General features: G+C 39.8%; 1 protein-coding gene across 7 annotated transcripts in view; it reads left to right on the top strand.

Annotated features, from left to right (window-relative positions):
- Nucleotides 1-13,715, top strand: part of Zfyve9 (zinc finger, FYVE domain containing 9) — a 143,804-nt gene that overhangs the window by 99,920 nt on the left and 30,169 nt on the right. For all 7 annotated transcript variants that reach the window (NM_183300.4, NM_001384118.1, NM_001347163.1 and 4 more), the window contains 3 exons: nt 224-448; nt 3,558-3,640; nt 6,793-6,897. In NM_183300.4, coding sequence (NP_899123.2) covers nt 224-448; nt 3,558-3,640; nt 6,793-6,897 — 413 coding nt within the window. The remainder of the gene's footprint in view (nt 1-223; nt 449-3,557; nt 3,641-6,792; nt 6,898-13,715) is intronic.

Raw genomic sequence — 13,715 nt, 5'->3', positions numbered from 1 at the left:
CTCTTGAGGAATGACATCCAGGGTTGACTTCTGGCCTCCACACATATATGCACACATGTGCAAATACACACATACATAAAATAATGTTTTTGCAAATAATGGGTTTTTCACAGGGAAAGATTGGGAATTTGTGTTTGGTTGTGTCTTGCTCGGTTTTTGGTGATAATAATTATTTAAAATATGACTGATTTCTTGATAGAAAATAATGAACTTTTTGTTTTAGGGAATGTTGTGGGCAGCCTGGGACATTCTTTCTTCAGTCAAAGTTTCCTGGGCAGTAAAGAACATGGTGGGTTCTTGTATGTGACATCTACCTACCAGTCACTGCAAGACCTGGTGCTTCCAACCCCTCCTTACCTGTTTGGGATTCTCATCCAGAAATGGGAAACTCCTTGGGCCAAAGTGTTTCCCATACGACTCTTGTTAAGACTTGGAGCTGAATATCGACGTAAGTACAGATGTCTTTAAGGCGTACAGCCAGGACATGTAATTAAATAAAATATGAAATATTTGATCCCCCTCTGGTGTTACAATTCAACAAGAAATAACCTTTTGAAAAAGGGCATACTAAATATGACCAGTGTCTGAATGTACTTGGCTGTAATGGAAAGAGAGAGAATACCAAATGAGGATGTTCATTGTATTTCTTCCTTTGCAAATTTATTCTTTTATGGTTCACTGATAAAAACATCATATTTAAAACAATTAATTTGAAAGGTATCATTTTTGTAGTATATCTGTATGCATGTTTGTTATTACTGGTTAGAAACATTTATAAAAATTTGTTTTGCTTGACTAGTGGTAATGCAATGACTCTCAACTTGGTAAGCTGTCTGACGGGTCTTTTCTGCCCATGATTGTAGCAGTAGCAGTACGTGTGTGTGTGTGTGTGTGTGTGTGTGTGTGTGTGTGTGTGTGTGTGCGTGTGCACGCGCGCGCGCCTGCCTGCCTGCCTGCCTGCCTGTCTATGTGTGTGTGCTTTTTTAAGACATTAAAGATGAATGTAAGCTTTACTTTAAGTTTTGTATCTTCACTTAACTTAAAGTGCTGTGTCTAAAGATAAGAACCCTTGAGTATGGTGGTCAGCCTTACCATTTACTAGTACACCCTCTTCTGGTGTGTCTGAAAACAGCTACAGTGTACTTATTTATAATAATAAATAAATCTTAAAAAAAAAGAAATTAAGTTTTCTGAGCATTAGCTTCTCAAAATTGTCAGGGTTTTGTTTTGTTTTATAAAATGGTGATCTAAATTCTTGACTCATGTTACACTATGTTGTTGAAGGAATAAAGTAAAACAATAAATGAAACATTAATATGTAAACGAGTAAATAATATGTTCTCAACAAGTCATCTTTTGTACTAGTTTACTTTTTGTTACTGTGATAAATACCAAAAGCAACTTGTAGAGAATATTTCAGCTTATAGGCTGCAGTCCATCATTAGGGAATCCAGGATAGGAGCTCAAGGCAAGAACCTGGAGGTAGGAACTGAATGAAGCAGAGACTATAGGAGAATGCTACCTAATAGCTTGCTCCCAGGCTCACTTCAGCTACCTTTCTTTTACAGCCCAGGTGGCCTGGGCCCTCCTATATCAATTTGCAATCAAGAAAATGCCACTACACATATGTCCACAGACCAGTCTCATGGAGACAGTTCTGCAGTTGGGGTTCCTTCTTCCCAAGTGTGTAAAGTTGACAACTAAGATTAGCCGTCACACCTATTTTTTTATTTATGTGTTATTCATTGATTAAGAATTTGATCAAGGGTCTCTGGAGAGGTGGCTCACCATTTAAGAGCACTTCTTGTCTTATAAAAGACCAGGTTCAGTCCCCAGCACCCAGATGATGGCTTACAACTCCAGTTCCAGGGGATTCAGTGACCTCATCTGATCTATGGAGCTACCAGGCATACACACATGTACACTGACATACATGTAGGCAAAGCACTCATACACATAAAAATAAAATAAATATATCTAAACATATTTAAAAAAATAATTCATCAAGGTCTGGACATGGTAATTTACACCTCTAATCCCAGTGAGGAGTTGGCAGAGGCAGGGGTTTCTGTGAGTTCAAGGCCAGCCTGCTCAATATAGCTCATTCTCAGCCACCCAGAGCTACATAGGGAAACACTGTCTCAAAAAGAAACAAAACAAGCTGGGGGGCGGGGGGGGGGGGGGCGGGGGGGGGGGCGGGGGTAACCTGCTTTGAATCCCAGCACTCAGGAGGCAGAGGCAGGTGGATCTTTGTGAGTCAAGGCCAGCTTGGTCTACAGAGTGAGTGCCAGGACAGCCAACCAGAGAAACTTGTCTTCAAAAAGCAAAAAACAAACAAACAAACAAAACCATTTAATTAAAGCCTAGGAGGTGTTTTGAATCCTGGAAGTTCAGAAATGGCCAAGATATGATTATAGAATCTTAGGGATATATTTAAGGAAAAAACTTAGGACTAAAGTGATATATTGTGTTGCAAACCCATGCTTATTTTGTTAAATTCTTTGGGAGTTCCAACAAGATCTTGATCTTTTTTTAATGTTTTGATTGATTGTTTATATCTGCATTGGTGTTTTTGCCTGTGTGTGTGTCTATGTGAGGATGTCAGATCTTGGAGTCACAAACAGTTGTGAACTGCCATGTGGGTGCTGGAATAGAACCTCTGGAAGAGCAGTCAGTGAACCGTTGAGCCATCTCTCCAGCCCCGATGATCTTGATCTTGATCAAGAATGAAGGAGTTAATTAAAAACACTTCTTAGGTGAAGATGGAACTCTAAAGACAAATGAACAGCAGAAAGAAACAGGATTGCCTACAGAGAAAGCAATATGTTTCTTTGTTGTGTACTGTCATTTGAAACAGGAAACTTGGTCAGTGAGCCAGCCAGGAGTGTCACCTGGTATCTGGCCTTCCCCCGCAACTCCCTGAGACAGGGTTTCTCTGTATAGTTCTGGCTATCCTGGAACTCACTTTGTAGACCAGGCTGGCCTCGAACTCAGAAATCCACCTCCCTCCGCCTCCCGAGTGCTGGGATTAAAGGCATGCACCACCATCGCCCGGCTTTTTTTTTTTTTTTTTTTAAGCTTTATTTACCATTGCTCTCTTCAGACACACCAGAAGAGGGCATCAGATCCCATTACAGATGGTTGTGAGCCACCATGTGGTTGCTAGGAATTGAACTCAGGACCTCTGGAAGAGCAGTCAGTGCTCTTAACCATTGAGCCATCTCTCCCGCCCCATGGTGTCTGTCCTTTCTAAGGAGTGTCTTGACTTTTTGAGTACAAGGGGATTAGGGAGAAATTTGTTTTTCTGGATCATACCAGTCAGGCTGCTTCATAGGACCTGGTGAGTCACCTTGACATTGCATCAGAAGACTTTTCTGGTTATCAGAAGATTGACTAGCTCAGGAGTTGTCTGTCACCATACTAAATACTTTTTGAGCCCAAGATTTGAAATGTCATAATGTGCCACTATAATTATATTTAATTTTTTTGTCACAATGGTGTCTCTTCCTAGAAATTTAAGCTACTGAGTTTAATCTGATAATGTCTCATTTCTATAGTTTACCCCTGTCCACTGTTCAGTGTCAGATTTCGGAAGCCATTATTTGGAGAGACTGGCCATACCATCATGAATCTTCTAGCAGTAAGTTGGGAATTTTCCTTTCATCTTTCTTGTGCTGGTACAGGAGAAAGGAGAGAGATTTCATTATTTTGCTGACAGCTGTGCCCCTGCGGCTTCAGGCAGGTGATGGTCTCTGCTGGTGGAGAACAGAATGTATATCTGCTTTTAAAACAGATGGAGCTCTTGGATGGAGCACAGGGTTCCAGCCCTGATTATACTCTCTGTGTATGCAGTGACCTTGGAGGATTCTTATAAGGACTAGAACACTGTAGAAATAAAGACCTGGCATTTTGTCTTGTTTTCATTGTAAGGATGACATCTGTCATCTCTGTATAGTTCACTACTGAGGCAAAAATTGATCTAAGGTTATGCTCAAATAAATGCCAATAAGGCTTCTTGCCCTCATGGATCTGTGTACGGACTAGGAGTTACATTTTCTGTTGATCTCTCTCATGCCTTTGCTGTATGTGTGCAGGGTGAATGTTTTGGACAAAATTTTGGTCAATTAAAGTTTCTGCTACATTTTTCACTAAAATGAATCTTAGGTATTTAGAGTGTTTATGAAACCTCCTACACCACCTCCCAGAACTGCTTGTTAAACTCTGACTAGTTTACATGAGTTCCACAAGTTGTCAACTGGCCCTCCATGGGTGTGTGTGTGTGTCTGTGTGTGAGTGTGAGTGTGAGACAGAGACAGAAAGACAGAGAGAATGTGAACATTTACACGCAACAGTGTGTCAGAAGACAACCACAGGCGTCTGTCTTTGCCTTTAACCTTTTTTGAGGCAGGGTTTCTTGATATTCACCATTGCATACAGACTTGCTGGCCCTTGAGTTTCCAGGGTTTCTTCCTGCCTTTGCCTCCAGTCTCCTGCATGTACAGTTATTGGGATTACAAAAACAGACACCATGAACCAAACTTTTACATGGGTTCTTATAATTCAAACTCAAGTCTTCATGCTTTCACAAGAAGCACTTTTACCCATTGAGCGGTCTGCCCAGCCCCATCATCCCTATTTATTAGCCAGTAAGATTGTTGCCCTATTTTGTTGTTGTTGCCCTGTTATTGCCCTTAGCCTCGTTACATTTTTAGTTTGAGGCCGTCTCATTTAATTGTTCATGACCATTTGTGGTCCTCAGCCTCAGCCTCTAGAGTAGCTGGGATTACAGGCAGGAACCACTGGTTTTTGTTTTAAAAAAAAAACAAAAACAAAAACAAAACTGTGGGGTGGGGGATGAGTGTGTGCTGGAAGTTCTTTTTTAAGAGAGAAAGAATTTTTGCCCATCTCTGTGGGAAAGTCACAGCAGTAGGAATTAGAGGCAGCTGGTCACACTGCATCTAGAGAAGCAGACCATGACCAATGCTAGTGCCCAGCCTGCTTTCTCCTTTTTACTGAGTCCAGGACCTCCAACCCTTGAAAGATGCCTCCCACGTTAAATTGGGTCATCCCACCTCCATTAATTCAATCTGGATAATCCCTCACAGATAAATCCAGAGGCTAACCTAATCTAAATAATCCCTTTCAGGTGTTCCTAGGAGCTTGTCTCCTGTGTGACTCTGGATCTAGTCCAGGTGACAGTATTAACCATCACACTCCTTTACTTTTTAATCCCAGCTATCTTTTTAAAACATCTGAAAGTCAAATTTTTGTGACTTCGGCCTGTGATCCTCCCCAGTTACAGTGGTGAGGCAGAGGGATCATCTCAAGTTTGAGACCAGGCACTGTGATTTCAGTGTGTGGAGAGCTGGGTATTTTTGTTTCCCATCAGTCGTCTTGTGCTCTGTTGCAAGTCGCACAGTCAGAGTTCTTAGAAATATCCTCCTCTTCCTGTTCTAGCCTAATCTCTATGATTGTGAGTTTCAGCTTCTTATTCCAGCTATTAATACAATTCAGAGTGATTTAAAAATTCTTCTTCTTTGATCATATTCCATGTCCAATCCCATGACAAATATTGTCAGTTTTTTCATTTTTCTTTTGGTTTTTCGAGATAGGGTTTCTCTGTGTAGCCCTGGCTGTCCTGGAACTCACTCTGTAGACCAGGCTGGCTTCAAACTCAGAAATCCACCTGCCTCTGCCTCCCAAATGCTGGGATTAAAGGTGTGCGCCACCACCGCTCGGCGTCAGTTTTTTCTTAATCTGACAGATTTTTGCTCTTTTGAACTGTTAACAGTTTATGGAATCACTGTCTCTTCCCTGAGTTATTTGTATTATGTGTGTCTCCTTTGTCCTTTCTCTCTACCTAGTCTTCATAAAGAAATAAAAACAGGCCAGACCCTTCCTCAGAATAGAAGTCAAACATTTTGTGGTATCAGGTGTGTTGACTCAGATCTGTAATCTCAGCTCTGAGAAGGCTGAGGCCAAAGAACTGTGAAATCAAGGCTGGCCTGCAAATTTACTCCATAGTAAGTTCCAAGGCAACTTGGCTACATAACAAAACTGTGTCTAGAAAATAAAGAAAGAGAAGGAAAATAATATCAAGCCCTTTAGTGATAACATATAAGAAGCAATGGCATCCAGCTAAATAGACTTCATCTTAGACCTGACTTGTGCTTCTGGTGTTTCTGCCAGCATGGATAGCCACACACACACACACACAGTGTGCTTACAAATACTCACTGCATACCTAACATGCGCTGGGCTCTGCAGGTACAAGAACAAAACAGGTTAGAGCCCATTCCTACTTGCAAATTAAAAAAAAAAATACATATGGGCTGGCAAGATGGCTCAGTGGTTAAGAGCGCCGACTGCTCTTCCAAAGGTCCCGAGTTCAAATCCCAGCAACCACATGGTGGCTCACAACCATCTGTAATGAAATTTGATGCCCTCTTCTGGAGTATCTGAGGACAGCTACAGTGTACTTACATATAATAAATAAATAAATCTTTTAAAAAATATATATATATATACACAACTGTTAAGTATCAATAAAACAGAGTAATAGTTTATTTAATGTTATGGGTAAGGAAGAAAGGAAGCCCTCTGGTTTACTGCCTTGTGGGCTTACACTTAGAGCTAGACTGCAGACAGTGAGGTCTTCCATTGTGTGATCCTCTCGTTGTTTAAATAAGTAAGTTCATCCGGTAGTGTCATCATTTCTGTCCGTGCCACTTTTATTACTATAAATCAAACCCTACCATTTTGTCATGTTCTTCTTATTTCTGCTTTGCTCAGGACTTCCGAAATTACCAGTATACTCTGCCAGTTGTCCAAGGTTTAGTGGTTGATATGGAAGTTCGAAAAACAAGCATCAAAATTCCCAGCAACAGATATAATGAGGTAAGATTTTTACCATGAAGGGGCATTTTTTTTTCATAATTGAAAAAATTGTGTGTATAATTGAAAGTAAATTTCATCTTCAATGTAGTAAACTCAGTTTGTATTAAATATGATTTAATTCATTTATGTAAAATTTCATTATAGAAAAGTAGAGTGATAAATTTCGGACTTTTATAGTAATTGGTTATGTCATTTGATCTTTCAATATTGTGATAATGTTGTATTTTTATTAAAAAGCATAAAGTTAGCTATAGCATAGCTATAAAATTTCTGGTGGAATTAATTTTTTCTTTTTTCCCTAGTATAACAAATAATTTGTTGTTCATTTGTTTTGCTTTTTTAGTTGAAAATAGACTTCTTTTTTCTTTTTCTTTTTCTTTTTTTTTTTTTTGGCTTTTCGAGACAGGGTCTCTCTGTGTAGCCCTGACTGTCCTGGAACTCACTCTGTAGACAAGGCTGGCCTCGAACTCAGAAATCCGCCTGCCTCTGCCTCCCAAGTGCTGGGATTAAAGGTGTGTGCCACCACGCCCGGCTTAGACTTCTTTTTCATAAATACGTTCTGATCAAGGTTTCCCCTCCTTCCAATTCCTTCCAGATCTTCTTTGACTTCCCACTCACTGAAATCTACACCCCTTCTCTCTTTCTCTCTCAGAATGCAAGCAGGAGTCTAAAAAATAATAAAGTAACGTAAGGCAACTTAAGATAAAAATAAAACCAAACAAACTGGAATAGGATGAAACACACAAACTACCAGGAGAAAAGCCAAAGAGAAAGCACCAGAAACACATAGATGCAGAGGCACATATTTGCATACACAGAATAAAAGATATCAGTTGCTAATGAGGTGACCTTATTTGAAGATAGGGTCTATTCTACAGCACAATTTAAATGAAGTAATTTACCGTATAACTAATGCTGTCTCACATTTCTTTCAAACTGGATGTCCCTCCTTTCCACTTCCTGTGTCTCTCCATCCATCTTGGCTCCTTCTTATTCTCTATGGTTTTGGTTGCTTGTTCTGCCTCTTGACCTATGCTTAACTTTATTTAATTCTATTTACAATAAAAATAAAGGTCTTGGATTAAAGATGTGTGCTAGGGCTGAGCCACGCCACAACTAGAGACAGGTTTTTCCAGTAAATAACACAATCTCAGGGTTCACAGTGTCTAAATAAAAAGGAAAGATTTAATTCTAACACAGTAACACTGTTTACAATAATGAAGCTGTTTCTACTAAACTTTGACAGTGTCCAGCTTGGTTGTATTTGGCAGTCTCAGTTCAAAGTTCTGGAAGATGTTTGTGTCATTCTTCTCTGAACTCAGCAGTTTGAATGTCCTGATCAGTTTGTAGTCCAAGCTGATCTTTGGGTAGTCAGCTAAGTGGCAATCCTGGCTAGGTAGAGCACAGCAGTCAACATAAAGGACTCTGCCTTTGAAGTATCCAGTCCGTCATTGTAAGGGCCACCCTTAGGACATAAGGCAGGGAATGAATATAAGGTTTTTCCATGCCTCATAAAATGTCCAGGTTTCTTTCTCAGAGTTGTAGAGCATGTGAGACCTTGTTACCAGACAGGCATAAGTGGTCAGGCTGAATGCACTCACACTCCAGGAATCTCAAAAGTGAGAATGACAGGGGTCGAGCCATTTCCTACCTGTCTCTATCTGCTCTGGAACACATGACCATGACACCCCACTGAGAGGACCACGGCAATCAGTCACATAGCATAAAAACCGGGCGTTCTCCATGCTGATGAGGTATCTAGACAGGCCCGAGTATTCAGCCAAATGAACTTCCCTTCCTGCAAAAGGTATTTAATCCCGGGTTCACCCCAAAAAAGATGAGTGCATTCTTACCCACCATCAAATAAACCAGTATGAACAAGCAGGGATCATCTCTTCATTAAGGACTGCAGCTCGGGAGAAGGTCTTCACCATAGAGCCACGGCCAAGACTCCCGGGGAAGGTCTTCTCCCCTCAAGCCTCTCCATGCTCTCCGTAGTCACTCAGTCAGATTGGGCTCTGCCCTTCCCCTCTCCACCTGTCATGCAGAGGCCTGTGGACCCCAGCTCCTGACTCCCTCTCTAGGTACTATACCAACAGCTCTTGGCTACCCAGAGAGAAGATGGATCCACTGTGGACTCCCCACATTGGACTTTACCCTGCCTTCTCCTGGCTGCAGAGGAATAATTATTCTTCATATATGGAAAGTATTTGTAATAGAAGCCAACAGGCAAATGTTGGAAGACTCCTTTTTGCTTTATGAAGGGTCTCCAGTTGCCAGTTCACCAATAAATCTGATACCCATAATTAGGATATAATCTGGTTCAATATTGATCAGGGTTGTATGCACAGAAATGAGCTTACTGGCAGTCACAAAAGCTGCTCTTTGTTCCTGTCCCCACTGGAAACTAGCTCCCTTTCTAGTAACCATTTAGAGGGTCTTTATAATAATCTATAAATATGGTATTTGATTTCTCTAATATGCAAGCATACCAATTAGGAACTGTATCTGAGTTTTGTCCCTGGGTGGTGGGATTAAAGGTGTGTGCCACCACTGCCTTGTTCTCTGTAACTCCAGAATTTGGAAAATAACTAATTTATAGAGATCAGCCTGTCTTTGCTAGGATTAAAGGCATGGCTACCACTGCCCTGCTCATATATTATATCTTAGCTCCAAATTGTTCCAACTCTTAAAGATTTAGAAAACAAGTTGTAACTATAGTAACCCTTTGAATTTACTTAACACTATTTTAATCTCTTAACTGTGTTTTTTAATACTAAACAGCAAACATCCTTTCCAAAAACATTTTATTCCAGTAAGACAAGTGTGCCTTTGTTAAATTATTCAAAAATACTATTTTTTATTTTTTCCTGCATGATCATATGAAAAGCATTTGTTAGTCTTTATGAGTTAGTTTGGACTGAATGACCAAGCTGTCTGATAAACTATGGACTCTCCTTATTCAGTACGTCTCTACTGTTCAGATCTACTCTTTATCACTTGATGTATCCACAGCTTTTCTCCTCCTGTGGAAACAAAGACAAAATTTCTTTTTCAACCTAACACATAGCCCAGTTTACACTCGGAGGGCAGCACATCTTTAAAAACACACAGGCCAGTTAACTCAGAAGTTTTGCTCTGCTAGCCAGTGTCTCTACAGCTGCTGTTATATGACCTGAAGAGTATGTTTAATATTTTTCTCAGAAGCATTTGTTATTTTATGGTTTGTTTCTGAGATTGGGGGAATGTTTATCTGTGTTTTGCATTGCTACAACAAATCACATTCCCATAAATTCATGACTCTGTTAGCCATATATGGCTTTAATTTTTCTCTTTGTCCTTCTGGCCCTATAAACTCAACCCATCTTGGACTTTGTTTCACCTGAAATAAAGTTCCAGTCTCTAGAAGCCGATTATTTACCTCCTGAAGGTGCGAAGATTTTGGTGGAATTATTGTTACATTCGCACCTGTGTCTACTAAGCCTTAAATTTCAATGCCATTTATGTGTATTTTTGGATTTGGCCTCTGATCATTTTTAGCAGTTTGCCAAAGTATTTGTTTTCTTGTTTCTCCTGAATTTTTTGTTTTATCTACGGAAGTTTGTCCTTGATTTCATCCAGAACAGTGTTGTTTTTAACAACAGGCATTGACTTTAGCTGCTCTCTAGATACGGTTCTCCAATGCTGACAGGAAATGATTGAATCAAATTGGATTTCAGGACCTGACGGAGGCCCTCTAGGGTGTTTCCCATGGCAAAGGATTACCTTGACTGTCCCTTGTTGATCTGTGTTTATTAGTCCAATACCGGCCTTTAATTACCACATCTTCTGTTAGGGCCTTCATTTTGGGTTATCTCTAGGAAAAAAAAAACCAAAACCAGTATTTCCAGGATCATCTTGCCTACAGTCCCTTCCCAGATGACCTTGCTTACCACAAGTAAAACATCTGATGTTTTGATTTTTCTTAAAACTTTCTCCTATCAGAGTAGCATCATAAACATAAGATCCAATACCAGCCGTATTTCCAATCCATTTATCTATTGGTGTTAATCTCATCTTTAAAGACCTAATCACCCTTTTGCATTCTGAATTAGCAGTTTCAAAAGCCAGTGATTCAGTTGGTATTTTTCTGACTTCTGAATCTGATACTATTCTATTTACAGATGAAGTCAATCTTTGCAAAAAAAGTAAGTGAAGGCTTATTTTAGGCCTTGTATAATTTTAGTATATGACTCAGACCTCTTTCCTGATTTTTCAACCTTGTCCCAAGCATTTAAAGCTGTTAAAACAACACAGTGTCAAGGTATGATCATCAAATTCAAGCTGCCTTTGTAACTCGGCATATTAACCTTCACCTAGCAACTGAGCTTGGGAAATATTGATACCTCTAGCCCTAATTCACTCTTCTATGACCCTTAGCTTCCTCTTTCCACCATGTTCACCATTGGATCTGAGAACCCTCTAATATTTTTGTAAAGATTTATTTATTTATTTTATGTATATGAGTATACTGTAGGTGTCTTAAGACACACCAGAAGAGGGCATCAGGTCTCATTATAGATGGTTGTGAGCCACCATATAGATGCTGGGGATTGAACTCAGGACCTCTGGAAGAGCAGTCAGTGCTCTTAACTGCTGAGCCATCTCACTAGCTCAAGAGAACCCTCTAATATTGCTGTTGTCAAATCTTTCTAGTCTTGAAGGATAATTCTGAGATGCCCACGAACTAAGTGCTTCAAATAGGGTGAATACACACCATCCAAAACAATCGTTTCCTTAAATTTCCTCAAATCTAATATGTCTATAGGATTCCATTTAGTTTCTTCATACCCTTAGGGGTACCTATTGTCTGCTGGTAGTTCTTGTACAGTATCTGGATAAACTAAGGTTGGTTTTCTAACAACCCAGGGCCATCCCTTTTTAGTGTCATCATGCAGTGGTACCATAAGTTCTTGTCTAAATTCCTCTGTCTGTGTCTGAATATTTCTGTTATTTTTATCTATAAGTCTTTCTAAAGCTTGTATCTTATCCATTTTTCATATTTGGCACAAAAACCACCATGGCTATTAAGGATAAATATTAATTACTAGACTGATAGTAATTATCACCAGTATTATGTCAATTTCAATTAAGTCATTTATCTTTTCATTTTCTTCTAGTAATTAGCACTATACAGGGTCCTAATACCCTATATTATGATATTTTTCATACTTAAGGTAGGAGAGAATTTTCTTTTTAGTATTACTTAACTCTCTCCTTGAGGACTTCCAGATGACTTACCAAATCTGGTAGCTTCTTATTTTGTTCACAGCTGGCATGATTTCTCTGACCATGTGGTCGTGGTCCTGTTATGTGTTGGAGCACCAAATATTGTTTTGTTTTGTTTTTTAACAAAATCTCAAACATTTGATTTTACCAATGAAGACCTAGGAGCCAGATGTTGGGGTGAAATCCTGCTAGCTCAGAGAAAGCACCCAGCTGACCTTCCTCCTCAGCAATGTCTCATCAAGAATGCCCCACTCTCACTGTCTCAAAAAACCTCCTTCAAACTGACTGTCCCACTTCTACCTTCTGTGTGTCTGTCCATCCTCCTGACTCCCTCTTACTGAGTGTTTTTTCTTAATAATCTCATGCTCACTTCCCTTCAACTGGTTGCTTGCTCTTACCTCTTGACTTATAGTTGGCTTTATTTAATATTGTGTATAATATTAAAGCAGAAAGTTCTTCAATTAAAGGAGTATGCTAAGGCTGGGCCACACCACAGCTAAAAACAGATTTTTCCTGCAAATAACACAATCCCAGGGATCACAATGTGATCAAATATCCTGCAACTTATCCATTAGAGAGTCTTAAATATATGTACCTGCTTGGTTGCCAGGGAATGCTTCTGGCCACTTGTACGAGTAAAATGACACAGATCTTAGTGACAACACTGAAACTGATTCTGACTGTAGCAGTTTAAATGAGAATGGCCCCATGGGCTCACCTATTTGAATTATTAGTCCTCAGTCACAGGATCTGTTTGGGAAGAATTGGGATGTGTGGCCTTGTTGGAATAGGTGTCCTTGTTGGAGTTTTGTCACTGGGGCTGGACTTGAGATTTCAAAGCCCATGCCAGGCCCAGTCTCGTCTCGTCTCGTCTCGTCTCGTCTCGTCTCGTCTCGTCTCGTCTCGTCTCGTCTCGTCTCTTCTCTTCTCTTCTCTTCTCTTCTCTTCTCTTCTCTTCTCTTCTCTTCTCTCTCTCTCTCTCTCTCTCTCTCTCTCTCTCTCTCTCTCTCCCTATAACTTGTGTTTCTAGCACGTCTACTTTCCATGCTGTCTATCTGCCATGATGGTAATGGACTAGTCCTCTGAAATAGTAAGCAAACCTCCAATTAAATGCTTTCTTCTATAAATTGCCTTGGTCATGGTGTTTCTTCACAGCAATAGAACAGTAACTAAGACACTTTTATACTGCCTTGTCTTACTTTCCTATGTGAACAATTATTAACCACTAAAAAAGGATTTAGTATATAGTTTTGTAATTACATAGAGGCTTATCTCCGTTTGCATACATTGCTTTGAGTTAGGATAAGTATATCAGCTTACCACATGAGATGTTTATATTGACCCTCTTACTGGGTAAGAAAATGTAATGGTTTAGCACAAATTCCCTATTAATTCCAGAGCAATCACTAAAATAGGTGGGGTGTTGGGGAGTAGTCCTAAATCCAGGCATAGTAGTACATGCTTATACTCCCAACACTTCAGGAGACTGAAGAAGGAACATGAGTTCACAATCAACCTAAACTCCATAGTAAGACCATGTCTCAAAAATA

The sequence above is a fragment of the Mus musculus genome, chromosome 4 (genome assembly GCF_000001635.26).
Source record: "Mus musculus strain C57BL/6J chromosome 4, GRCm38.p6 C57BL/6J".
Taxonomy (NCBI): Eukaryota; Metazoa; Chordata; class Mammalia; order Rodentia; family Muridae; genus Mus; species Mus musculus.
The sequence above is the reverse complement of the archived record's forward strand: the minus strand, read 5'-3'. Positions and strand labels throughout refer to the sequence as shown.